Source organism: Mustela nigripes, chromosome 2 (assembly GCF_022355385.1).
Source record: "Mustela nigripes isolate SB6536 chromosome 2, MUSNIG.SB6536, whole genome shotgun sequence".
Classification (NCBI taxonomy): domain Eukaryota; kingdom Metazoa; phylum Chordata; class Mammalia; order Carnivora; family Mustelidae; genus Mustela; species Mustela nigripes.
Window position 1 is genome coordinate 134,228,511 of NC_081558.1, and position 27,201 is coordinate 134,255,711.

At 36.8% G+C, this 27,201-nt stretch overlaps 2 protein-coding genes across 10 annotated transcripts in view; one reads left to right on the top strand and one right to left on the bottom strand.

The window, feature by feature from the left end:
- SMC4 (structural maintenance of chromosomes 4) overlaps positions 1 to 16,679 on the bottom strand; it is a 36,264-nt gene extending 19,585 nt beyond the window's left edge. The window contains exons 1-9 of the mRNA XM_059391638.1: positions 16,560 to 16,679; positions 15,269 to 15,412; positions 14,229 to 14,407; positions 13,583 to 13,774; positions 11,868 to 12,044; positions 4,721 to 4,885; positions 4,344 to 4,471; positions 1,002 to 1,142; positions 127 to 277 (exon numbers count right to left, since the gene is read on the bottom strand). Coding sequence (XP_059247621.1) covers positions 127 to 277; positions 1,002 to 1,142; positions 4,344 to 4,471; positions 4,721 to 4,885; positions 11,868 to 12,044; positions 13,583 to 13,774; positions 14,229 to 14,407; positions 15,269 to 15,407 — 1,272 coding nt within the window. The 5' untranslated portion in view covers positions 15,408 to 15,412; positions 16,560 to 16,679. The remainder of the gene's footprint in view (positions 1 to 126; positions 278 to 1,001; positions 1,143 to 4,343; positions 4,472 to 4,720; positions 4,886 to 11,867; positions 12,045 to 13,582; positions 13,775 to 14,228; positions 14,408 to 15,268; positions 15,413 to 16,559) is intronic.
- Positions 16,680 to 17,047: 368 nt separating this feature from the next.
- The window catches only part of IFT80 (intraflagellar transport 80), a 113,145-nt gene continuing 102,991 nt past the window's right edge, over positions 17,048 to 27,201 (top strand). For 3 of the 9 annotated variants that reach the window (XM_059391645.1, XM_059391641.1, XM_059391647.1), the window contains exons 1-2: positions 22,343 to 22,423; positions 25,834 to 25,876. Coding sequence is in view for 1 of the 9 variants with exons in the window: in XM_059391648.1 (XP_059247631.1) it covers positions 17,073 to 17,155; positions 22,281 to 22,423 (226 nt within the window). In the remaining 8 variants the exon portion in view is untranslated. Of the gene's footprint in view, positions 17,156 to 22,280; positions 22,424 to 25,833; positions 25,877 to 27,201 lie in introns of those variants that run through there. The other 6 variants (XM_059391642.1, XM_059391639.1, XM_059391646.1 and 3 more) reach the window with 4 other exon arrangements.

Below are 27,201 nucleotides of genomic sequence, written 5' to 3' on the forward strand. Positions count from 1 at the left end.
AGAGAAAAAAAATCCTGAAACAGTTATTATTCGGAATCCCAACTCATTCTCTTAAAAATAAGGTCTGGTACATCTACGAAAAATATTGAAAATTAGATCTGATATTCAGATTCTTTGAAAACCTACCTTTTCTTTGTCTTTCTGAAGTTGTTTCTCCAGTTTCTTGGCTTTACTTGAAGCATGTTTTAATTTTTCCTGAACTTGAACATCTTCCAAATCCAGCTGTGTAAATTTTTCTTTGTTTTCCTCAATAAATTTTGTTATTTTATTCAGTTTCCTAGCAAGGAAAGAGAATTATGTCACTATTCTGGATATTCATTTAAAGCCATGTTATATGCCCTGCTGGGACACTGCTACTGTAAACATGTCCAGACTCATACGAGGTGGAAGATCCTACAGCAATCCATTTTCAAACTGCACCTCCCACTTAATTTGAAGGAGCCATTAAGATAGGATTATGAGAGCTGCTTTCCTAAGCTAGCTAGGAAATACATTTTCCAGTGACTATAATGTCAAGGTATAGAAAAAGTTAACCATAAACGTAGGTGAAGTTCATTTTAAAGGAAAAAAAAATCACATGGGTAAGAGATACTGGTGTTACCAAATACCAACAGAGAAAGATCATGATAAAATTTAAAAAAAAAAAAAAAATCCTATCTAGAGTAACCTAATTCTACCTCAACTAGATTAGTGGACTGTTTTTTCTTTAGACAACTAATGTGTCAGATTAAATGCTTATTTTCACTATGATGGTTTGAGTTGTGTTCTGCCACTGGGGGGCAGCATCCTCTGCTATTTTAATACCAGTGTTGGACATTGAATTTGTAATAATCAATTGGATGCACTGCAATTAAGTTTATTTTCTGTTTGGAAAAGGAAACCATTTTATATGCTGGCAAAAGCATTACACTTATGTGCTGGCAGTAAGATTATGTATGAACACACACTTAAAAACAAGAACTCAACCCAAATTCTTTTAACACTTTCCAAAAGATTATTACTTCTCTACATCTTTTACAGCTTTATTCTTGGCTTTCATTTCATTTGATAGTATACTGCTCTTCTCATTAATTTCTCTGGTATCTTCATGAATTTTTTCCTTTTGAGTTTCCATTTCAGCAATTCGTTTCTGCAGATCGTAACTAGAAAGAAAGAAAAAAAAATCAGAAAACCTAAAATGCCATTTCTAAAACTTTATAACTACTTCTGGTAAAACCAGTTGTTTTTAAAGTATTCTTTTTTTTTTTTTAAAGATTTTATTTGAAGAAGAGAGAGAGAGAAAAAATGAGCAGGGGGGAGGGGAAGACTCCCTACTGAGCAGGGACACTAATGTGGGCCTCCATCCCAGGACCCTGGGATCAGGACATGAGCTGAAGGCAGATGCTTATCTGACTGAGCCACCCAAGCACCCTGTGTCTAAAGTATATTCTTAGCTGCAGTCAATTTACCATTACTTAGGGCTAGGGGAGGGGGAGAGACAGGGAGCACTAGAGGATAGACCTGAGGGTCAAAGCTAGAATTAAGGACAAAATAGGTTCCATATAGACACAATTAGGCTGGCTATTACATGAATTATATATATATAATAATTATATGTATAATCATTATACATATATTATTTAATATATATTATTATGAATTATAGAGAATACATATGTAGAATTATTAAGTATGTTAACAAACACTGGTGAACCCATCTCCCAACTAAAAGTAGGATTTTTAAAAGTCAACTTTGAGGACTTCAGGGGTAGGTAGGACAATAGAAAGGTCCTAAGTTCACCTCATCCCAAGGATACAATAGGTAACATCCACATCAGTTTAAACCCAGAAAATGATGAAGACTAGCAGAGCACTCTCCAGAGCTATATGTAAAGAGGCCAGCCACACTGAAAATGGTAGGAAAGGTGGAGACAGGCTTGGGACTACAGAGACCCAAGGCACTATTCTTGGGAGGGAGAGGTGCCACAAGCATAAAAAAAAGGGAGGGAAAAAAAAAAAAGGGAGGGAAAGAGACACATCAAGAATCCCAGGTATGGGGAAGAGGAATCCCTGTAACATTTGGCTTTGAAAACTAGGGGGGCCTAATTATGACAGTTCTGATAATCAGTGGGGTGTCACATCTTAACTTCAAATATCAGCAGGAAGAGAGGAGAGGGTGAGAGGATACGGAAACCGAACCCTTAAAGAGATAGCACAAAAAGCCAGATGGAGCATAGAAGCAGCAGTTTGAAAACTGGGGTTTATGTGAAAGAAATTTATTTACTAATCTCAGAGCAATTGCTGGACTGGAAGGGCAGACAGCTTTAGAAGACTCTTCCAGAAACAAAGGAGCTAGCAGGAGCCATTTCCTTCCTCTATCTCCCAGCCTAGATACACAGATAGCTGCATGAACAAGTGCAATGCCAATACCCTCCACTTATCTTGCTAAGAGCTTGCACCCTCCCCCAATTCTCCTGAAATCCTGCCCCCTCTAATAAAATGCCCTTGGCCAGAGCCTACCCAAAGTGGTGCCATAAGCCTGGCAATGTGCAAGCAGCACAGACAGGAACCAGAACTGCTCCAAAGTGACACCTGCCCTGGGGAGAGGGGAATACTGACTAAACCCCAGCAGTGGGCTGGGAGCAGACACCTGGTCTGGCTGCAGACCCTGCTTACCAATAGAAGCTTCTCAAGGGACAACAGGGAAAGTGTCCTGTAGTTCGGTGCTATTGTATCTCTGATTAAACTCAAGCTCAAAGTGGCCTAGTCTGATTAAACTCAAGCTCAAAGTGGCCCCAGACTAACTCACTAACAACAGAGGGAACAAACCTGCCCAAAAGGCAGAGAGAGACTATTGCAGACAACACTGAAGGCAAATGCAGCTTAGCCACATCAGTGGGGGCACATGCAACAAACACATAACAGATATTCCTGCAGTGGCAAGTTCTGGTGAACAGAAAACACTGCAACGCAGGGCATTATAGCACCTCTTTATGAAGCCACTACTTTCAAGAGCAGAAGACGGACTTTCCTAACACACAGAAAACCAGAGTTGGACAAAATGAGAAAACACAGAAATATGTCTCAAATGAAAGGACAAAAATCGCAAGAGACCTAACAAAATAGAGATAAGCAATATGTCTGATAGATAAAGTAATGGTCATAAAGATCCTAGCTGGAATTATGAGTGGAGGACCTCATTGAGACACTCAACAAAGAAACAAAAAACATAGAAAACCACCAACCAGAGATGAACTCAACAACTCATATTAAAAATACACTAGAAGGAATAAATAGAACAGAAGAAAACAGAAGAAAGGATCAGTGACCTGGAGGACAGGGTAATGGAAAGCAATCAAGTTGAAAAGGAGGAAAAAAATAAAAATGCGGAGTGGGAACTCAGCAACACCATCAAGCATAATAACATTTGCATTACAGGGATCTCAGAAGAAATGGGGGCAGAAATTTTATCTTAAGAAATAATGCTGAAAAGTTCCCAAATATGGGGAAAGAAAGTAAAAAATAGAATCACTATATGATTCAGTTATTCCACTACTAGAATTTATCCGAAGTATATGAAACCACTAATTTGAAAAGAAATAGGCACCCCTATGTTTACTGCAGCATTTACAATAGCCAGACTATGAAAATAGCCCAAATGTCCATCAAAAGATGAACGGATAAAGATGTGATACCAGATGCCTGGGTGATGCAGTTGGTTAAATGTCTGCCTTGAACTCAGGTCATAATCCTAGGGTCCTAGGATTGAGACTGTGCTGGGCTCCCTGCGCTGGACGGGAAGGAAGGGGAAGTCTGCGTCTCCCTCCCCTTCTGCCGCCCTGCACATACTCTCCCAAACGCTTAAAAAAAAAAAAAAAAGTGGTATATAAACACACAACCATAAGAAAAGAATGAAATCTTAACATTTGTAACATGGATGGATCCAGAAAGTATAATATTAAGTGAAAAAAGTCAGAGAAAGACAAACACCATATGATTTCACGAGTATGTGGAATTCAAAAAATAAAACAAAAGGATCAAAGAACAAAAGACAAACCAAGAAAAGAGATTCTTAAGTACAGAGAACAAATTGATGGTTACCCAGAGGGAAGGTAGGTGACAGGATGAGGAAGTGGTACATTTTACTAAATGTAAAATTGTTGAATCACTACAGTGTATACCTGAAATTAATATAATATTAGAATTAAAATGAAATAAAAATAATCAACTTTAATAATATGGTAAAAGACCCTAATTTAATGAATTACATAAAAGTTCTTAGAATTTTTTTCTATCTTTTTCTTTACTATAGGAAAGATAGAGCTTAATGTTAGAAATAAGAACTGATAAATTAATGTACTTACATATAATACTGACAGACATGGTTCTTTTTTCTAAATATTTCATTTTCCAAGGTAAGAAATTCAATGGCAATGTTTTTCTCTCCTTCTAAGGCATCCTTTTCCTTTTCCACCAGCTTAACTCTGTTTAACTATAAAAATTTTGTGTGTACAGATTATTCAAGTATGCTTTATATGTATAGCTTCAGTTTCAAATATACCCACATTGGACAAAAACATCAACAATATTAATAAAACATTGAACTTTAGATTTCTTTTTGGCATTTACATGAGCAATCTAAACAGTAGATTTCTTCAATAATTCTAACTTTAGGATTTGACTCAACAAAACCTATTCAATAAACAGTCTGATTTGCAAGAAAAGTCTACAGAAAACTCACCTTCTCTCCTCTGTGTTCATTTAATATTTCAACTCGCCGACACAAGATTTTAATAGGCTCATTTAGCCGTCCGCAACCAATGATATCTTCTAAGTATTCAAGCATACCCTCATCATGTTCAGTCTGGCCTTTTGGTTTCATCATAGCGATTTGTTCAACTTCACCCTTAAAAAAAAAGTTGTATTACACACTTACTGTCTATGTTTAGCCACATCATCTTAAGTGAGGATCAGAAACAATCAAACCCAACAGTAACCAACAACTAAATGATGTCAATCAGTCGTTCAATGAGATTTAATAAGATATAAATAAAAATGTTTTCTCCACTGGTGTTAGGAGTTTTCACTTTCATAGGTGGTTAATATATATTTGAACTCCCTTACACAAACTCTTACAAAATTACAATATACAGTCACATACACGTATTAGAGCCAAAGAAAGATTCCCTATCTAAAAAGTTCATTCAATATAAAAAATATAAAAGTATTAACTTCTCCATGAAGCAAAACTCAGCAAGAAATTCACATAACCTACAATTACTTTGGCAACATTATCAATTCTTAATAACCTAATTAGAGCTCCTGTTCTGAAACAATGAATTTTCAAAAAGATCCCTCATAGCTCAACTGTAGTAGGAATCTTGTCCCAAGATGGTACGTTATTCAACTTTCTCTATAAACCTGGTGTTGAGTTCCTCAACAAGTGCTGGACTCTATAAGGACATCTCAAATTTAATACCCTAACTTCCTAAAATCAAGACCATTAAAGAAAAAAGAAAATTACCTACTTACTACAAGACATCCAAATGACCGAAAACTAAAGGTCATGGTACATATGAATTTGGAAAACTTAATTGCAATTAATATAACCACTTTAAAGTATAATTAAAATTCTTAGATTAGCATTATTTGTATTTATGTAATTTAATTACAAAGGAAAAAAGAAGAAAAATGCACAATCAGTAACCTTCAAGGCTGATTGCCAGGCAGCCACTTAGTTTCATGGTGGAGAAAATTTTGTCTAAACATGCTGAGGCAAAATGCTGCTGCTTTACTTCACAGCACAAGCCTGCTTGTGCTATTACAACAGAAGATGAGGCAAGAAGAAAAAATATATACTACAACTTTATTTCAGCAAAATAACAAGGGTGAAAAAAAATCAAGAATACCCATAAAAAGCATACCACTTCCTCAATTTAAATATTCAAAGTATTTATGAATAAATCTCAAAAATCTGGAGTAAATCTTGCCAATGTAATGACAAAGTCATATTTACTAAAAGCTCCCACATAAAAATAAGAAAAAACAAAACAAAACCCAAAACCAAACAAAAACACAAAAAAACAACTTTGGGCCCTTGGCTGGCTTCGTCTGTAGAGCATGCCACTCTTAATCTCAGGGCTGTGAGTTTAAGCCCCACGTTGGGCATGGAGTCTACTTAAAAACAAAACAAAAAAAACAACAAATACCCCCCCCCCCCCACAAACTTAGAAACAGTTCATTTTAAATCTAATCATTTAAAAAAATAACAACATTTTTGTACACCATCACCTTTCTATAGTTTAACACAACAGAACATTATTATCAAACACAAAGTAAAATGTTATCCAGAGAGCTTGTTATTTTTTTATTTCTCTGTAACCTTCAGTAATGTATAGTGTTTTAACTAAGTGTTTAAAATATGTAGATATTTCGGGCTCTCTGCTCAGCAGAGAGCCTGCTTCCCCCTCTCCCTCTCTGCCTGCCTCTCCATCTACTTGTGATTTCTCTCTGTCAAATAAATAAATAAAATCTTTAAAATATGTAGATATTTATAAAAAACCTTTTATTCTGCTTTCAATATGTTTACAGTATTATGTTTACAGTATTAGCTTTAAGTTTTAGGATTAAACCTGGAATAACATCCAAAGTTTGGGATTACAACAAGCAAACATCAGCCCTTGAGGAAGCATAGAGTCTTATCAAAGTTTTTAAGGAGGCAGGTTTTATCAACAGCAACACTACTCACATTTTGGGCTGGATATTCTTTGTTGTGGGGAGTTTTGCTAGGCATTATAGGATGCTTTGTAGTATCTCTGACCTCTACACACTAGATGCCAGGAGCATACCGCCCCGCCCTCAGCTGTAACAACCCAGTGTCTCCAGACAATGCTCAATATCCCGAGGATAGGGATGTAAAACTACACCCAGCTGAGAATCACTAATTTGAGATAGTACTCTTTTTGGGTTTATATTACAAACAAAAAATATCTGACATCTGATAATTTAATATACTGCCTAATTCAATTTGAGTATCTGAACACCTGTTTTAAGAGGATTGAAAAACTAGGCCAAGAGAATTTAAATCTTAGACAAAGGGGCATACGGTATTATTCGAGTAGCTGCTTTTCGGATAGCCAGAAGTTAGGACTCAGTGTAGAAGTTTACACTGACAAAAATATTCCTAAAGGCATTATACTTTTCCTGGCCAAAATTACTCAAGAGATGGAATAATGCTATTAGGAGACTGCCTAACTTTGAGTAAAACATAGTGGCAGCTTCTTTTGGGTTACTTGTTCTTCCCTCCCCAGTTAAAATGATGGCTATATAGCTATGATTTTTTTAATTCTAATAAGGCGGCAGTCTGTTGAAAAATAAAAATGCTAAAGTTAAGACAAGGACATTTATGAATCAAAATAGTTCCATTACAAGTGCCACAAAACATTCAGTTTTAAATTGTTACATGGCACTCTTTCTTTCCCCAGACAGTTATTATTAGATTAGTACTACTGATTCAACAGGCTACTAGAACATTCAGGCCTCCACCTGTCATTTGACTTATTAGAACTACTGTGCAACTCCAGTGACAACCTGGGACTTTTCTTATGGCTCTGTTCCTTGATGTTCTTTGCCTGCTTTACCACCTGCTACTATTTGCTTTCTTCTTTTTCCATTTTACATCATTTCATATATACTGGGAGTTCACAATCTGTGCCTGGAAAACCATTCCCCTACCCCCACTGCTGAAAACATACCTAACCCCATGTGAAATTATACAATATAGTTTTAATTTAGGGCATAAGTTATATGCTCATACATTTCAGAAATGATTCGAAAGCATCAACCTAAATTTAAAGTCACCCATCCATATCAAGGCCCTAAATCACAAATAATGACAGCATGAAAACATAAAAAAATTTCAAGTTGCTCTCATATTAGCATCTGAAGCCAGACAAGCCCTACAGGCCTCCAGGTATCTCTAGCTTCTATACCTTCAGGAGACGGAGTAAGATTTCAAGCCCCCCCCCCCCCTTGCTGTTCTTTACTACAAACTTTAATTCTATCAGAGACATTAAGCAACTATGTAAAATACCAACTATGGTTTTTAAGAGTAACAGAAACTGCAAACATATTTCAAAAAAATACTTATAATAACCAAGGGCTTGAACCTTAACTCACTAAAATAGGTGGCAAATCAGGATATTGTGATTCAGTTGCACTATTTTTGATAACTTATTTTATAGAAATAGAAATACACAACTTAAAAACCTAAGAAATAGGTATGATGCTCTTTATTCTTAATTCATACAGAATCCAAATTTTAGCAAGTATGAACCACAAGAAACTCAAGTCCAGAGCTATATTAAAACTTTTTTCCTAAAAAGGCTTGAAGGATTCTTATGATAAATATGGGTGTTTGCATCAAAATTAAATGGCCCCGATTTACTGGGCTCTAAAATTTTCGAAGATTTTGAGAGATCATAAGCGCCCACACACTGGAGCATGGGGAAGAGGTACAGGGTGAGGGAGAGGGACAAGCACAATCCCTGCTGAGCATAGAGCTAGATGCAAGACTGAAGCTCTCCATCTTGAGATCATGACCTGAGGAGAAACCAAGAGTGAAACGCTCAACCAACTGGGCCACCCAGACACTCCTGGGCTTTGAATTTTTATATTGTCTTGATAACCTTTTTATTTTCTCTACTTTCCCCTGTACCATAAATTATTGTCCTTTATATTCTGCTAGTAAATTTTTATTCTAATTTGCTCTTTGTCAGCGTCAGAGGACAACAGACCAAATCACCAAGGTTAGTATTGGCCTAAAATACATACATAAATAGAAAGGATAATGCTTTAGTAGGTAGACAGCTTGATGTCTATTCTGGTTGCTTAGGAGTAGCTTCTTTCACAGCTGAGGCTTTTGAATCAGATACTTTTGGGTAACTGATAAAGCTAAAAAACTCTTTTGAAATAGCACAGACTAATTTCTACAGCTAAGACTATAACCGAAATAGTTTGTATGACATGCCAGGCTTGGGAAAAATAAACTGGAAAGAAAAAGGAACAATAGATAAACTGGATTAACAAAGGTCTGAGTTACCTATTTCCAAATTACTACCCAAGAAGAAAAAAGTCGTGGTTCTTATTTTATAATAATGAAGACAAGAAGTATAGGAAATTGAAAACTTTGACAAAACTAAAATTTCTTTAATAGTTGTAGCTTTTAGGAGTTTACAAAACTGTTCCCGAGACAGCAATCATTAGTGTAATTTTGAACTGCCATAAAAGCATTAAGGTTATCATTCTTTTAACTTTGGAACAAATGTTCCAAAACCAATTAAATCTCATTTATAAGTCAGAGTTACCATGAAATGCTATGGAGACCTAACAAAACCCTACTTATTTGCACCAACAGTTATTACAAGGGGACAAAGGCTTTGAAATTAAGGTAAATATAAATGAGGACATGTACAAACACGAGAAGTACAATGGCCAATTATAATCTAACACTTTTTGAAGGCATGTGTGCATCCCTCTAAGGACAAGAAACAGGGCTTAACCATTTCTGTATCTTTTATATCATTTTCGTACATACTCTCATCATGTACTCATTTGAATCAACTGATGCAATTTAAAATGGATCCAAATACTAGAAATGTCTACTTCAAAAAACTACTAAATCAATATAAACACTGTAATTTTTTTTTTTTTTTTACTGTTATGGACTTCTAAAATTTAATGGTGTTTAATCTTAAAAATCAATATTCACTTTACCTAATTCAGATTACTTAGCATGATCACTGGCCAGTCTATATGTTTTAGTCAAACTAAGCACTTTTGTTTTGATATTATGCTGTCTCCAAGTTCCCAGCCTCCCAAATCACATTAAAAGAAATCTTCAATGGGAGAGAAGACAATTAAAAAACCATAGTTTTTACTTACCTTCAACTGCTTTAAAAAGTTAGTGCAGGAGTCTAAACTTTTGAAAAGGAATTAAACATCCATAGAAACCACTGTCACTCTCCCTCAAACTTTTAAATAGGGCATCATTATTCTACCTAGTCCAATCTTTATTTCTTCTTCCTAACAAGTGAATTCCTAAGGTTCCTACCTGTCAACTTAATCAAATGGAAAATTGGAAAATCTGTTACTTAGGAAGTTTACCTTGATATTAAAAATGTTTTAAATAATTTGTTAGAAGGACACAAAAAGGTTGTGATTATAGGAGGACAAATGGCATAAGCTTAGGTACTTCAGAAGTACATGTTTAACGAAATTGACATTAAAAAATTACTGTTATTTACTTCTTTGGGAAGTTATGACTTTATTTAGCTTCCTTTATTATGGAATTATATAGAGAGGATGCGCCAAAGGAAAAAAAATTACCCTTACAGGGGTTAAAATGCAGTATACTTTATTTTGAGGAATCTTGGCACAGATGTAAAATTTTTAACCAATTATCCCAGGATGACAGTAAACAGCAAATAATAAACAAAAATAAACACAAGAATAGGGTCCTGCAAAATGCTATTATAAAATATAGTATTATAGAGTGAAATAACTTATAATCCATAATTAACCAAACCAAATCCTAGAATATGAAAGTCTATATAAGTTAAATTTGATTAAAGACAAACATACATACACAAATACACACAGCTTTATTTTCATATTTTGTAAATACAAATTCTGTTAAGAAATATATCTGCAGCTGATTTCCCCCAATATTCATTTTTAAATAAGTCTGGGTTACAGAAGTATTACAAATGTACCATGCCTGGTAACAAAAGATAGTAACAGAAGTCATTCTAGAACAATGGGAACTGACTGAGAACACTCAGGCATCCTAATGAAACTTTCAATACCAAATCAAAATTCCCAACTTAGTTTAAAATCAGTAGCATAAGACATTAAAGAATACCAGCAGCTATTTTACATCACAATATAGTTTTGTTTTAATAATTATGCTCTTGGGAGGGTCTGGATAGAACACAGGAAAAGAAAGGAGCTTCAAATCAAAAAGGAATTAATATATCTGACAAAGCCATGTTTTACACTAATAACTTTCTGAAGGGAAGACAAAAGAAATTAGGTATTTTTCTTACCAGGCAAGACTGGTAAAACATATCTTTACTCAGAGAACACAGGGTTCCTAATAAAATTCAACTTAACACCAGGTATTAGTTTTATACCTCTCTAAAAAGACTTTAAAGAGTTGTGATATTTCATAATGACATAGGAGTTATTTTCTTGTCTTCTAATATTTAGTAGTTCAAGTAGGCCATTCTAACCAAAACAAAAACCAGCTTGGTAAGCTTTTAGTTAACCATGCCAAGGTAAAAAAAAAAAAAAAAAAAAAAAAAAGTAAGGCACTGAAGTAAAATCGTCAAACACCATGTGTACAGAGTTCATTTTTGTGCTATTTAAAATTAGTACAGATAAGAACAAAAGTAAAGGACTATTAAAAGATAATGAATCTCATTTAAAATATTGTCTTAAAGGAAAATATAAACAATAACAATAAAAAGCTGTAATATCCCTGTCACGCTAAAGCAGCACAATAATATTGGTGTTTAATATTTATTTCACTACGCCAATATTTACGTGCTGCTAGAGCGGAACAAGTATGTCAGTCCATCCAAACATAAAACAAGCATCTTATGGTGAAAATAGTTTTGAATGAATTTCCTTAAATTTCTAGAGCAGCAAATAATGATTCGCATCTTGACTGTAGTATGTAAACCATGATGTGCTGCTACAGTACTTTAAGGCCTCAATAATACAGGATTCATCCAACAGGGGGATAACCCTCTAAACTTTATTGAGGGGAAAAAAAAAAAAGAAAGAAAGAAAAAGAAGAGACTCTCTTAAGTCTTTAATAAACTTACCTGCAAGATTAAAAATCTATTATGGTCCAGGTCAATTCCATGGCTTCGAAGAAGATTTCCAACATCCTTAAACGTTGTCTTTTTCCCACTTATGTGATAGACAGAAGTATTATCTCTGTAGGCAGTTCTGGATACATAGAAGTTACTGTTAGGAATGACTTCATAATCATCCCCTTCCTGTTTTGCATAAAAACAAAACCAGAAAACAACTGTTGGTATTAAGTCACAGGTCTGCACCAAATTTCATTCTCTTCATATTCAAACCAATTCTATGGATTAAAAACTTCAACATGCATATAAACTGGCAATAGTTCTAAGACATAACCCTCTGAGCAAAGAATAGCCTCCAAGTTTTGATCTCTTACTCATAGATCACAAAAAGCAAAAGGCCAAACAAACAGAAACAAAAAACCCACCTCCAAACAAGTCAAAATATATTTGACTGAGAAAAAGGGCATTTGAAGTGAGAAAAGAATCTCACCATATCTGAAACAAACTCATCTAAATTATCAAGCCATGTTGACAGATTAAATTACTAGTCCCATTTTTTAAAAGCTGCAAGAAATGATCCAAGGAAAGGAAGGTAATAATGGCATAACATGGCTTAATCCTCCCCCCACCCCCCCGCTTTTTGGTAAACAATATTCTATTAATGAAAGGTATAAAGAACTGCAAAGAATTCACTACATTCCTCCAATTTCTAGAAAAATCAAACAAATTTTTAAAAATGAAGTGTAAATCTACTTTAATATTAAAAAGTTGCTTTCCCTTAAAAGCTTTCCCATTCTGAAATTATGGCTTTTAAAATTTACACAAATCAAACATAATTACAATAAGCAAAGAAATCAAACCTGATTTACTGGCAATCATTTTCTAACCTAAATTGTACAATAAAAAAGCACTAAGAAACAAAATAGATGCCATCATGTAAATTTTATTAAAGTCCATTATGTTAAAAAAAAAAATCTAAAAAACAAAACTTAGAAGCCAAGTCACATCCTCGCTTCACTATGAAGGTTTCTATATTTTTAGGTTCCAACCGGTCAGTTTTAAGCCATGAATTTCCAACGTTAGCTATTCAACAGATAAGAAAAAAAACGAGTACTAGCAGAACCATGTAAATAAGCTAAATATTTTACCTAAAATTGTTTTTCTAGAAAACATATCAACTTTGCCTTTTCCCTGTTTTAAAAGGGTGGTTTTATTTATAAAGGATAGTTTAAACTGAAGAGTTTTTTCATATTACAGACAACTAATAACATTAATGTGAATTAAAATAATGGAGATGGTAAAATTAGTAACATTTGTAACATTTTCAAATTTAAGAAATTTATCTGAAAGCAATAAAAACAACTTTAAAAACGAACCCAAAATTTATAGTGAAAGAATGCCTCGATGGCACTCAGGATTATACTCAATGTTTTATTCTAAAAAGGTAAGTACTACAATGAGCTACATATAATTCATTCCCCTGGCTACAAATTTTAATATTTTAAGTGTAACAGCTGCCACCAACACTACTCAAAAAGAAAATATGGTCTGGAGGTAATGAAATCAGATCTGGGGGGTAATAAAATAATTATCTGTTCTGCTTTAAACATACGCTGATTTTTTAAAAAGCCAATTTAAGCCAAAAATAATAAATGCACAATGTATGGAAATCTTATGTTCCGTACTTGAAATTGCAAATAACTAAATACTCCAAAGTCCCTTACCTTATCAATTATCTTCTGAAAATGAACCTCTACAGTACAACTCTGAATGTCCTTGTGTTCATCAGAATTGTGTATTAGTACTGAAAGTTTTTTAGATCTTATTTTTTGTGCTCGATAGCCAAACACAAAAAGCATAGAATCAATAACATTGGATTTGCCACTGCCATTTGGCCCAATAATACAGGAAAAGCGCTGCATAAAAAGAACAGAAAAAAAAATTAAAGTTAAAAAGTTCATACCATACAACTGATTTAATTTAAAGTGCTTGCCTTTTTTACTTGCAGCAAAACTATTAAGTATTTAAAAGGTTTCATTTCAATTTGTTTTCTTACATCATGTTCTCCTTTATCACAAGCTTCAACACCTTTAATAAGACCATATTCTCATTCTAACTCACTTTTTACAAAATTCATTCTAATAGAGAAAATACTTCCTTCAAACAAAAAACTCACCAATTCTATTCTGTGAGGGGAAACTTAACAGTCGTACCAAAGATAACCAGTATAAACAAAAATTAATTTCAGTTGTTAAAAACACAGGAAACATACCATTTGTTGTCAATCAGGATGAACATGATAAAACTGATTTATTCATCTTGTAATAAAAACACATGACCCTATAATAGTTACTTAAAACAGTCAAATACCTTATGAAAAGGTCCCAGAATTTTTTCCCCAGCATAGGATTTGAAGTTCTGGTTTACAATATGAGTTATCATAAGCCGAGGAGCTCCAGCTTCATTGGCCATTGCTGGAGGCGGGGGAGGAGGGATGCTATTCAAAATTTCTTCTAAACTTCTATTATCAATTTCCTCACTTGGTGTCTCTAGGTCAGTCAAAGGAAAGGGAAAGCAAGGGGGGAAAAGCCTATATTAGTGCAATTAGTTCGGAGAACTACTGCTTGCTAATTTTTGGAGAAACGTTATTTATGAAATCTAGGAATCTGTATTTTCCACTTCAATGTATTATCCTAAATTCAGGAGAAATGAAAATCTTTCAGCTTAGTTTTATAAAGAAAGAAATTCTCAAAAGAAATAACCTACAAAAATACATCTCTTTAAGAGTCAAAATGCTACAACATAAAGCAGGTCTGGGAAAACCAGAACAACGTGATTCTCTGCTCCTCACCTTAAACAGGTGGTTAAATCCTAAGGCTCTATTCCGCTTATCTCTGAGTACCGGGAACCTTAACTTTGCACCCTCAAGAGCTCCAGCGACCCTGTCACAGGGGCTTTCTAATGTCACCCAATTCCCGTACTCAAAAAAGTTACAGTAGTTTCGAGTAAATTATTCTCTCTTTAAACGCAATTTAAGACCAGGGAAGTTAAGTTATGGTCAAGCAACTTTAAAGATGCAATCATGTTAATTCTGTCCTAGAAAACTGTATACTAGCTATTGGCTTACCGACTTCGGTGGAAATACAAGGCCACAAATTCATAACTGTAGCCACATACTTGCCCTAATACTCACCAGCACCGTTACATAGAAATTGCACGAAGACTCTGATCTCTGAAAATTGCCAAATCGCTTTCTTGAGCTGCTCTATGGGACCGACACGCGACCTACAGTCATCAACTCCGCAGCCCCTCACCTCCACGCCTCCAAACACCAGTCAGTCCCGGGTTAGGCGCGGACCCACAATGGTCTCCTAGCGCGTTTTCCGAGGGAGTTGCGGTGGGGTACTCACCTGCGGTAGCAGGGGCCGGGCTGCCCGCGCGGCCGGGCGGGGGTTCCGGCTCCGCGTCGCTGCTGGTGCCGTCCGGGGACTGAGGCGGCTCTTCCCTTCTGCGCCGGGCGGTGGAAGGCTGGGTGCCTTTGCGGGGCATGATCGCTGGGGCCGGGGGAGAGCCAGGGGCAAGTCAGCCCGCCGAGCCGCAGGACAGTACCGGTACATTCCTCGCTGGAGCCCGCGTCGGATGGGTTCAGCCCCCACCCCTTCCCACTCAGGGGAAAAACTCTGCCCGTTTCCGAGAGCCCAGTTTAAAATACGCCGCTCGACGCCAGCGGGGTGCTCGATAAAGAAGGCACGAAAAACCCAAGTGCCCAAAAGGCGGGATTCGTTTTAAGTCCGAAGCGAGTGGGAAAACCTAGACGTGCCTGGTTGTCAAGCAAGGATAGAACTGCCTAAGTTCTTTTTATTTCCTTAATGCCCCCTACTCCCGTCCCCCCACAGGTGTAAGAATCTTATCCTTTAACTTCCTAACGAAATAATTCCTATACGCCGGCATTTACTGACATTCCCACGCGGCGGGGGTTAGAGAAGCAAGCGCACGGACTCTGCGAGAAGAGTTCTATTAGCTTCAGGTTCGGGGGGACTATCCACTCTTCCTAGAGTAGCTAAGAAGACTAACGGGCGACTCGCCGCCTACTTTCCCCGCCATTTAGCTCTCGGTGCCGTTGACGGCCCGGGGCTTCCAGGTCTCCTCGACACCGTCCGACCCGGAAAGGCGGCAGGAGACTGGGGTCGACCACTCTCGACTTCCAAATCAGACATAAACAGCGCCTGCTCCAGCTCAGTCATCTTGGGGTGGCGGGGTCTGTCCCTCCGGGGCCCGTTGCGGAATCTCGTTGGACAATAAACTACAAAAGGTCACCACTAAGGGTTCAGACCCGGTGATTATTCCCTTGAGAGAAGAGAGAAGGTCAGGGGGCCGGGGCAGGGGAGACGCCCTTTCCCCGACAGAGACCAGGATTTCTGAGAAAAGATCCGTGAGGCTTAGAGTCTGCGTCCCCCGCACCCCCGCCGAGAGACGCTTAAGTAGCTCAGAGAAGTGGCGCCCGCGAGAAGCGCGCGGGAGTCCCGACTGCCGGGAGGCGGCCGAGGGGGGAGGGGTGACAGCGAAAGAAATCTCCCGGCGGCAGCCTCAGCCCAGAGCGGACTTCGGCGGCTCCAGCTCAAGGCCTCTACTTTCCAGGCGCCCGCAGACGGGGCAGGAAGTAACAGTGTGACAACCTGATCAGGAAAAGAAGTACTTTACCTGCGGGGTAGTCCACGCACACCGAAGCTGGAAACCGTTGTATAGTACCCCCGCTTCTACCGGTGTTTCGGCTCCGGGTCCTTCACTCGAAAATGGCGCCTAAAATACAAACTCGAACGGAAATTCGTTACAAATGCGCGCAATGCTTTCTGGGAACCACTAATTTGAAAAAAATGCGGCGATTACCACCGCCATCTTCTGGTCGTTTACACGCATGCGCGAACTCCTGGCGGGACCCTTGTGCCAGGGCACTTTTATAATAAGTTAAAAGGTAGAGCGAAACACTGTTTTGTCTGACTCCTACGGCAGCAGTATTTTTATAAAAATGTTTTTCTTAAAAACACCAATCTGGAGAATGGTGAACGAGAGGAAAAAAAACAGTAGGGCTCCACCCACAGCTGGAGGAGGACTCAGTCGTCCACTAACGTCCCTTAAAAAGAGGGCGGGATCGGGTGACCCGCGATGGGGAAGTATCGCGAGAAGAAGGAGTGTGCGTAGCTAGCAGGAGTCACTATGGTGACGGGGAGGTCGGGAGGCTTCTTGGTAACTGGTCCTAGTCTGTGGGAGCAATCGCCACTGCTTTCCTGGAACTTAAGGTAAATCTCTTCACCTCTGGATGTGGTGAGGAGGGGGTTTGGAAATTGTGACCATCAATGGACCCCACCTTACTTGCTTTAATAGTGTATGTGACATAGAGCATCAGTTATTTTTCCATCTCCGTGGAGGCAGTGGGGCTCTGGACGTAGCTTTTGGGACGCGAAGCAGGAAGCCCTAGGGAGTTTGGAAGGAGTAGAAAGACAAAAACAACAAAAATCCTGAATTGGTGAATGATTGTATGGTCTATATATATGTGGTTAGCAAAATAATTTCCGAATTCATTGGTGTTAGGTCGTTAGTGTCACGAGTGAAAGGGGATTTCTGGCTTTTGAAATCATTTGATTGAAAGATTCCGTAATGGAAAAAATGATTTGTTGATGTCATCTGGTTATCTTCATGAGAAAATTATCGATCGGAAAATATTTCTTAAGTAACTTTTGAATACGTTGCGTTGTGCAAGGCATAATCAGGATTATTAAGCAAGTATTCCTGTTCCAAGAAAACTTAGTTTTGTTAGTCGATTTTTAACCTGTAGTCTGTGATCCTGGTAGTAAGGTGATTGAGATTCAGTGGAATTCCTAATTAACCCTTTCTCCCCCCAGCCCCCCACCCCTTCCGCTGCTGAAACTGTAAACAGAATTCTGTGTGTTTGTGCTTTTTTTTTGCGGACTTGGTTTTCCCAGAACTTTGATTACTTTCTCAAATGTGGTCCTAATCTCCTATTATGTTAACCACTGGTTGATTTGACTACCTCCAATGATGTATTTATTCAGCGACGCTTAGTTTGACTATGAGAACTGGGAGTCGTCTTTTCCCCTTTAACTTTTGCATACCTAAGGCCCGTCACAGTAAAGCTCCCATAAATCTGCTTTATAAATGAATTTATGTTACCATTCTAAGTAAGTAGTATGAGTCTTGCCCCAGGAGCATAAAGTCAGGTTCAGAGATTCTCAAGTGGGGTGTGGAGGACACCCCTTACAAACTAAGAATTTGGTGAGGTTCAGTGTGGTTAGCAGGAACATTGACTCAGTACTAGAATACACATTTATTTATTTATTTTTATTTTAAATTTATTTTTTATCTTTTTAAAAAAGATATTCATTTGTCAGAGAGAGCACAAGCAGGGGGAACGGCAGATAGAGGAAGAAGCAGGTTTCCCGCTGAACAAGAAGCCAGATGCCAGACTCAATCCCAGGACTCTGAGATCACGACCTGGGCCTGAGCCCAGGCAGACACTTAACTGACCAAGCCACCCAGGCGTCCCTATTTATTTTTATATTTACTTACTATATTTACTTAACATATAGTGTATTATTAGTTTCAGGGGCAGAATCTAGTGATTCATCTGTTTCGTATAACACCCAGTGCTTATTACAATCAGGTACCCTCCTTAATGCCCATCACCCAATAATATACCTTTATTTTTAAAGTTGAAAAAATTATTGTTTTCATAAGACAAATTACAGACAGTAAAACTCAATGAAAAAAATTTTTGGCTCGTAGGCATATCAAGAAAATGTAGTGATTCTGTTTGAAGGCTTCTGGAGTCTTGAATTTTCAGAGTTTATAAAACACTACAAACCCTGAGTCAGAGAGATATCAATCGTGAAAAAAGCAAAGACTAGACCAAACTGAGTGGTGTAAAAGAGTCATGGAGATGATGTAGTAGAAAGATGTACCGTAACAAAATCCCAAGTCCCATCATTTTTTTAGCTACGTTCCTGGACAGTTTACTCAATTTATCAATCTCTTTGAGAATATTTATTATAAAAATCAGTATATAATGTCTGCCTCATAGGATTGTTTATAATTATCTAGTACACATGTGAAGCATTTGATAATACTGTGTTTATGACATTGACCTTATTAGGGCATGTGCTAAGGATGAATAATGGGATGTCAAGTTAGAAAATCAGCTTATGAAGGGTCTTGAAAGCCAGATTGAGCATGTTAGATATGATATAGAGGAAACACTTATTAGAAAAATTTTGAGCTAAGGAATGACTTGGTTAAAAAAGAAAAAAAATAATGATAGTTAAGTAGGATGTGTTAAAGAGGAGAAAGACTTACATCAGGCATGGCTGAACTGAATTATTAGTATACAGTCTCTCATGTGGAGGGAGAAGTGCCTACACAGTAGAATGGAAAAATATCCAGGAACATTTGGGGGGAAAAATCTATAGCTTCTGAAGATTTTAAGGTTTAAGAGTCGAAACACCTAAAGTCAGTCAGATAATATTCTTTGTTGGTGAATCCCGAACTAGTAATGAGAAGAAAGAAAGAAAAACAAGTTATGGATAATTCCTAGTTTTACTGCCTTTGATGATTGCTATAAACAGCAGTAGGTCTTAATGACAGATGAGAAAGATATGCAATTTCAATAAATCAATTAAGTAACCTATTGATTTAGATTTAGTTCAACCTAACTATGCTCCACTCAGAACAAATATTTTCAAAATAGCTTAAACCAGGTTGTATAATGTAGAAAAGATATTTATAACAAACAGCTACAGAGTAGACCTAAATCTAAAGTGAAAGTAGGACGCTTAGAATAAGTGAAGTGATTTGAGAAGAGATTAGAATCACAAGAAAAAGTCTTGATTAATTCCTTCCAATATTTTGGATACTTCTCATGAAAATAACAGTGTTTAATTATAAAAAGAATCTGGTCAGATTGGGATGGACTAACTTAACAGTCATTTGGTAAAGTATAATCAAGCCTTATCTTTCTGATCCAAAATCATCTAATAACCGTTATGTGTAATTTCAGGCAGTCTGAGAAAAGAACCCTCACGTTTTACATTTTAAAAGGGAAATTGTACCACATAGGAAGAAATAAAAATAAATTTAAAGAGAATAATAGAGTTAGAATTTAAATCCACATTTGCAATTCTTTAAGTGCATACTTAAGTTTTGTCATCATCATAATATATTTTTTTTGTCTGTCTTCTAATGAGTTTCAGCATTTCATAAAGTCTGATATTAGATTTGTGGATAAATGTTTAAAAATCTCAAGTTTTTAGTTAATTGTGAGTATTTGGATTAATTGGATATTAACTAATAAATAAATAAATATGAATTTATATAAGTAATGAATACTTAGAGAACGTTGTTCAAAATTAATAAATTGTTTGGGGTGCCAACCCTAGGAGTCATGACCTGAGACAATGGCTTCTGCTTAACCACTGACCCACTCAGGTGCTCCCATCTCATTTCTAGATCATTGCACAGCACTCTGGCATATTGTTGAATATGATTATTTTTTTATGCTAGTTGATCAATTAAAAGGATGAATTAAAGATGACTATGTATTTGAGATTTTCTGGCTAGAATTTATTAGGCCATACTGTAAAAGGATTATAAATACAGCAATATAAACAATTATAAAAGGCTGGCTCAGTTGGTGGAACGAACATGCAACACTTGATCTCACGTTGTGGGTTCGAGCCCCACACTAGGTGTAGAGATTACTTAAAAATAAAATCTTACAAAAAAGATTAATAAATTGGCTATAGAACAGGACAGATAGTAATGACTATTTCTCTTGATAATATAATGTTATTATACATTTACATATTATACATTTTGTTATACATACACATAATATATATATGCATCCATGTAATATGTACATAAATACATTATATATTATATATTAGTACATGAATGTTATTGGAATTCTCACCTTTTTTTTTTTTTCTTCAAGATTTTATTTATCTGACACAGAGAGAAAGTACAAGCAGAGGGAGCAGCAGAGGGAGAGAGAGAAACAGGCTCCCTGCTAGGCAGGGAGTCTGAAGTGGGGCTCTTTCTTAGGACCCTGGGATCTGACCTGAGCTTAAGGCAGATGCTTAATCAACTGAGCTAGCCAGGCTCCCTGAAATTCTCACCTATCTTAACAAAAGAAATAGGAAGTGAGGAAGTAGAATAGTGTTTTGGGGAAAGACTTTTGAAAAATGAGTTTGCTTTTATTCATGTCAGTCGGGATTAGGAAAGATATATCCAGTGGGAGCAGAGGCAAAGAATATAGTATAGGAAAGAAAATAGGATGAGGCAGTGCTATATGAATGAATAAAACATACAAATAGATTAGTTTTTTAAGGTTGTAAAGTGAGGATAGCACCAGAAAATGTCCATTCTTAGACTCTAGGAAGGAGAAATAATTATAGTAATGCCTCAGGATGGATTCTAGATCATAGGTGATAGAAAACCTAATCTAAATTGTCTTGAGAAAAAGGGAAGTTTTTCTTCCACATCACTTATTTGAATAAAAGTCGTGGGCCACCTGTGAAACAGTCTCTGCAAAGGGAATGGAATGTTCTAATTGGCTTAAGTCTCTCTCATGCTGGCTTCATTGAAGCCACATGGGCTAAAAGTGGGGAAGTGGGTGTTCCAAAGAGAAAAATTCTTTGTAGCTAGGAAGAGTGACAAAAAACACCAATTTTCAACTATGAATAGCTAACAGTTATGTAATTTTTTACTATGTTTCAGGCACTTCACTGGACATTTTACATACATTTAATTATCATAACCAACCTGTGAAATAGATATTATTAGACATATTTTATATAAGGAAGAAAACAACACAGTATCTGGAAGATCAGTAGGTAAAAGTTTCAATAAAAGGGGGTGAAGTGCAGTAGAGACTGAAGGGAATGAGAATGGTGATCCTATGAGAAAAAAACATTAGTTTTTTTTCAAATGCAGAAATGCATGAAGAAGACAACAAAACTGGGCCATAGTCTTATCACTCAGATAATCTTGTACTAAACATACAAGTGTATAGATAAGTAAAATACTATGAACATAGTAAAAACTTCAAATGGTACAGAAACCTAAAACGATAATTAAAACCTTCCCTTCTCATCCCAGTGCACCTACCCTTACAGAGGTCTCCATTGTCTTGCATATCTTCCCAGAAAAATCTTTTATAATCTTCTAGCTTAAATATAGTCCTTTTTATTTACACAAAAAGGATTGTGTTACATTATACTGCTATGAACTTTGCTTTTGTCATTTAGCATTATACACCTCTTTCTATATGAGTACATACGGATTCAACACACACAGATTCACCTCATTTTAAATTTTTATTTATTTTAAAAAAACTTGTTTATTTGACAGAGCACAAGCAGGGTTAACGGCAAGCAGAGGGAAGAGAAGCAGGCACCCCTCTGAGCAGCGAGCCCAATGCTGGACTTCATCCCAGGACCCTTGCAATCATGACCTGAGGCAGAGGCAGCTGCTTAACCCACTGACCCATCCAGGTACTCCCATCTCATTTTCTAGGTAGTTGCACAGCACTCTGGCATATTGGTGAATGTGATTCTTTTATGCCAGCTGATGAATTAAAAGGATGAATTAAACATGACTACGTATTTGAGATTTGAGAATCTCATGGTTTACTGACTAGAATTTATTAGGCCATACTGTAAAAGGTTTACAGATACAGCAAACAAGAATAATATTAAAAGTGTGGTTGGCAATATCTAGACATAATCATGGCTAGAACTGCAGAGAAATGTAAATACCACAGTATATACATATACTTTAGCAAATGCATAGAGGCATTGGAATGGGATGGGGGTTAAAGATCTTCAGTAATTGAACTCTCTGGCCATTTGCAAGCCCATTTTCTTTGCTTATTATGTCTTTGAATCTGTCTCTGGAAATGGTGCCTGCCTCGCTCTTCTCTGACGTGCAAGAGATCCTACCTCTAGTCTGCAAGTGATTTTATGACAGGGCAACCTGGGTAAAAAGATCTGCCTTCCTCTCTCTCTCTCTGTACTCTCCTGGGAAAGAATCACAGGAATCTGATCAGAACTATCAATTTACAAAACTGTACATAAAAGTTGCACTTTCAAAAATAGGGCCTTGGATAGTCATAAGCAAACCATTCATTTTAATATCAATATCCAAGGGCTAGCCAGTATGCAGATGACCCAGAACTTGGTATAAATGTACTTATGATTTAGCTCTTGTGAGTTATCTATTCTTCACATTCTTGTTCACTCCTGAGGCTTATCTGCTATTTCTTATCTATAAATTGATGTTATACCTTCCCTCTTTCCTGCCTAAAATTTTTCTCATCTTGTTAGTGCTTCTACCTCTTAATTTTAATTCTTTTTCTAAATAAGATTTTTTTGGTTGTGTATTTATTTATTTGAGAGAGAGACAGAGAGAATGCAAACGGGGGCGGGGGAACAAAGGGAGATGGAGACGGAGATAGTATCAAGCAGACGCTGCTCTAAGCCCAGAAACTAGCTCCAGCCCCCATTTCATGACCCTAAGATCATGACTTGAGCCAAAATCAAGAGTTAGATGCTCAACTGACTGAGCCAACCAGGTGTCCCTCTTAGTTTTAATTCTTAAATCTAATTCTTTTATTTCTTTTTTTGTAAACCATTTAACCATTTTTAAGTGTATAGTTCAGTGGCATTAAGTACATTAATATTGTTATACTATCATCTCCATCTATCCACAGAACTCTTTTCATCTTGCAGAACTGAAACTCCATAGCCATTAGAGAATAACTCCCCTTTCTTCCTCCTTCCTGCCACCAGCCCCTGGCAACCACCACTCTACTTTCTGTCTTTATGAATTTGACTACTGTAGTACTTCATATAAGTCTAATATACAGTATTTGTCCTTTTGGATGCTAACTGGATTATTTCAGTTAGCATAATAGTAAGTCAAATTCTCAAAATTAGTTCTGAATTCCAGTTTCTTGGTTCTAATTCATTTTCACATTATAAACGCATATATCCACAAGCTGAGTGTGTAATCCATGATGAACATTTAAACTTAGTTTTTGATAGAAGTATACAGAGTTCTGTAATAAACAGGTGTATGCAGTTGCATATATGTCTTGATGTACGTTTATATGTATGTGATAAATTCTTATGACTAGCGATTCTTCCCAGGCTAGATTTCTTATACAATACTTCCATTGAATTGTAGCTTCTAACAAAGTTTAGCACAGATGTGTCAGATTGGCAGAGCCTAGGGTACTTACCTCTGTCTAGCTATAAGGAAGGCTAGAAAGGAAATAATGTTTCTTATAATGAGAAAAGGACTCGTAAGATAGGGGATTACCCAAGTATAGGCAAACCAGTCAAATGTTTGGGGTAGAGAACAGAATAAATGACCATTAGCAGTAATTTACCTGCTCTTCAGTAATGTATGCGTTGCGTTTCTGTTTCTCCATATGCCAACACTAGGTTCTGAGTATTTTGCGTTTAACCACTCTGATATCAGAAAAGTGGTATCTAGTTGTTTTAGTTTTCATTTCTTTAATTATAATTGAGGCTAAGCATTGTTTCATGTTTTTGATTGCCCACCTACCATCTGTACTTATGTTTCTGTGAACTGTTAATTTATATGTTTATCAGTGCCCTTGATCCAGTGACTTCATGGATGACTGTGTTGTCTTAGTTATTTTCTGCTTCTATACTATTGCCAGTCTATCCCTCTCCACTGATTACTTCTTTTTTTGTCCCCAAATATACTGGAGTTTACCCTAGATAAAAAGGCCTTTATAGCTACTATTCTATTTCATCCTTTAATCTCTACACTTAAATAGCTTAATATGTACAGTTATATAATTTTAACTTCTACCCTTATGACCTATGCTGCTGATTCTGTTTTAGAGCATGCAAGGATGGTTCTAGATGCAGGGAATATAGGAATGAACAAAATAGACAAAAGTTCTTGCACTTAGGAAGCTTACATTTTAGAAAGAGAACGGTAAGTAAAATTCATAGTATGGCAGTTGGCCTTATATAGGTTGTACAGGGAAGGCTTCACTGAGAAGGTGATTTGGGGGGGAGAGATATAAAGGAGGGAAAAGGAGTAAGCCAGGCAGCTACCTGGGGGCAGGGACTTCAGTCAAAGAATACAAGTTCAAAGGCCCTGAGGCAGGAGCATTCTTAGTATGTTAGAAAAGGTAGAGGTTTTTGTGTTTGGAGCAGTTTGAGTGAAGAGAGAGAGAGGAATCAGGTAGGGTCAGAGAATATTAGGATATATTAGGGCTCTCCAGAGAAAGAAGAGTTGATGTTGTAGTCTTGAGTCCAAAAAATAGAAACTTGGGCAAAATTTCTGTGTTGCAGTCTGGAGGCAGAATTCCTTCTTGAGGAAATAGTGGTCTTTCGTCATAAGGCCTTCAGCTGATTAGATGGAGGCCACTCAAATTATGTAGGGAAATCTGCTTTACTCTAAGTCGACTGATTATAAATGTTAATCACTTCTAAAAAATACATTTAAGCAACATTTAGATTAGCCCAAATAATTGGGCACTGTTGTATAGCCAGGTTGACACATAAAATTAACCATTACAGTAGAGGAGTTCAGATTAAGAAAAGCTTTGAACACTGTTGCAAGAACCTTAACTTTGAGTGAGATAGGAAGTCATTGTAATATTTTGAGCAAAGAAGTGCTATGATCTATTTTAAAACAGTCACTTTGGCTGCTGTGGTAAGTATAGATGATGAAGGGTTAGAGGCCAATTAAGAGGCTATTATATTCAAGCCAACAAATGATAGCACCTTAAACTGGGGTCATAACAGTGGGGGTGGCAAAAATCAGATACTCTGAAGATAGAGTGTAAAAGTTTTGATTTTTAAAAGTTGGAGTTGGGATGTGAGAGAAGAGTCAGTAATAATTCTAATTCTAATTCTAGGCCTGTGCAACCACAAGAAAGGAATTACCATTTACTGACATTGGTAAGGCTGTGAGAGGAGCGGTTAGAGGAATGATCAGCGGTTTCATCTGGATCTCAAGTTTGAGATGTTTGTTAGACATTTAGATAAGTTGTTAAATAATCAGTTAGATATAAAATCAGGTTCAGTGGAGAGGTCTGAACTGGAGATATGAAATTGGAAATTGTCACTATGCAGTCAATATGTTTGAATTTATATTAAACCATGAAACTGGGTGATACCACCATGTCAGTAGTGTAAATATAGAGGAGGTACAAAAACGGAGCCCACAGTTTAAGGCTGGGAAAATTAGGACAAGAAGTTGGTGAAATTTATTCCCTCTATAACTCTGCAGTTCCTTTCCCTTCCTAACCTGCCCAATGAAGTAAAGCCTAATACCCCAGTAGATTGAAAAGGAATCCCGCAGAGTTCCATGTTCTCTTAGGAAGATTGCCTCTTCCTCCCTTAGAAAACTGCATCAACACTGCTAACTACCGTAGAGACCAGTTCCAGGAAGATGGCTGCAATTTAAATTGATTATCCACCCTCCCTTGTGAGACCACTGGGACTATTCCAGCATACCTTATATCTATGTTTACCTCAGTCTCCACATTCAAGATTCTTAATTCCCTATATTAGTTTGTTACTGGGCTTATCTGTTGATGATGGTAATTTCCACATGATAAAACTTTATTATCTGTCACTGAAAAGGTGGTAAAAACTGATAGGACTCTCCACAAGGTCAGGAATCTTGGCTCTTTCTATCTTGTTACTGTTGTATACATAGCCTTGATGACATAGCATGGAGAGTGTTACTCTTATTTTTCAAGTTTTATTTGTCAATTATGTTGTAATTTATAAAACTTTTCTAAGAGTTAATAAAATGGCTTCCTTAGGAAACTCATTTACTTTTCATATTGCTGTTGTGGTTAACCACAGAATGTAAATCCCAGATTGGGCCACTAGGTTGATGATGATGTACCATCTCCACATGGGTTTCAGAATTGTTAATGCCCTGTGTGGCCACATCTAGTTTTGAGGGCAGCTGGGAAACATAGTTTTATTCTAGGTGGCCGGTGTACAGCAAAAATTCAGATTTTTTTTTTATCACAGAAGGAGGGATGAATGAATATTGGAGGACAGCCTGCCATTTCTACCATTTTCTACCATCTGTCCCAAACTCCTCCCCATAAATACTACCATTCTACCTTTTGGAACTCACAGTATGTTATTGGCCAAATCTGTATTCTCAGGCTTTACTCTGAATGATCCCTTTACCTTGGTAGTCTAACTCAAGTCTTGTTGTTTCCTAAGGAAATTGCTTTCCCCATGACCCCTTCAAGTAGAGG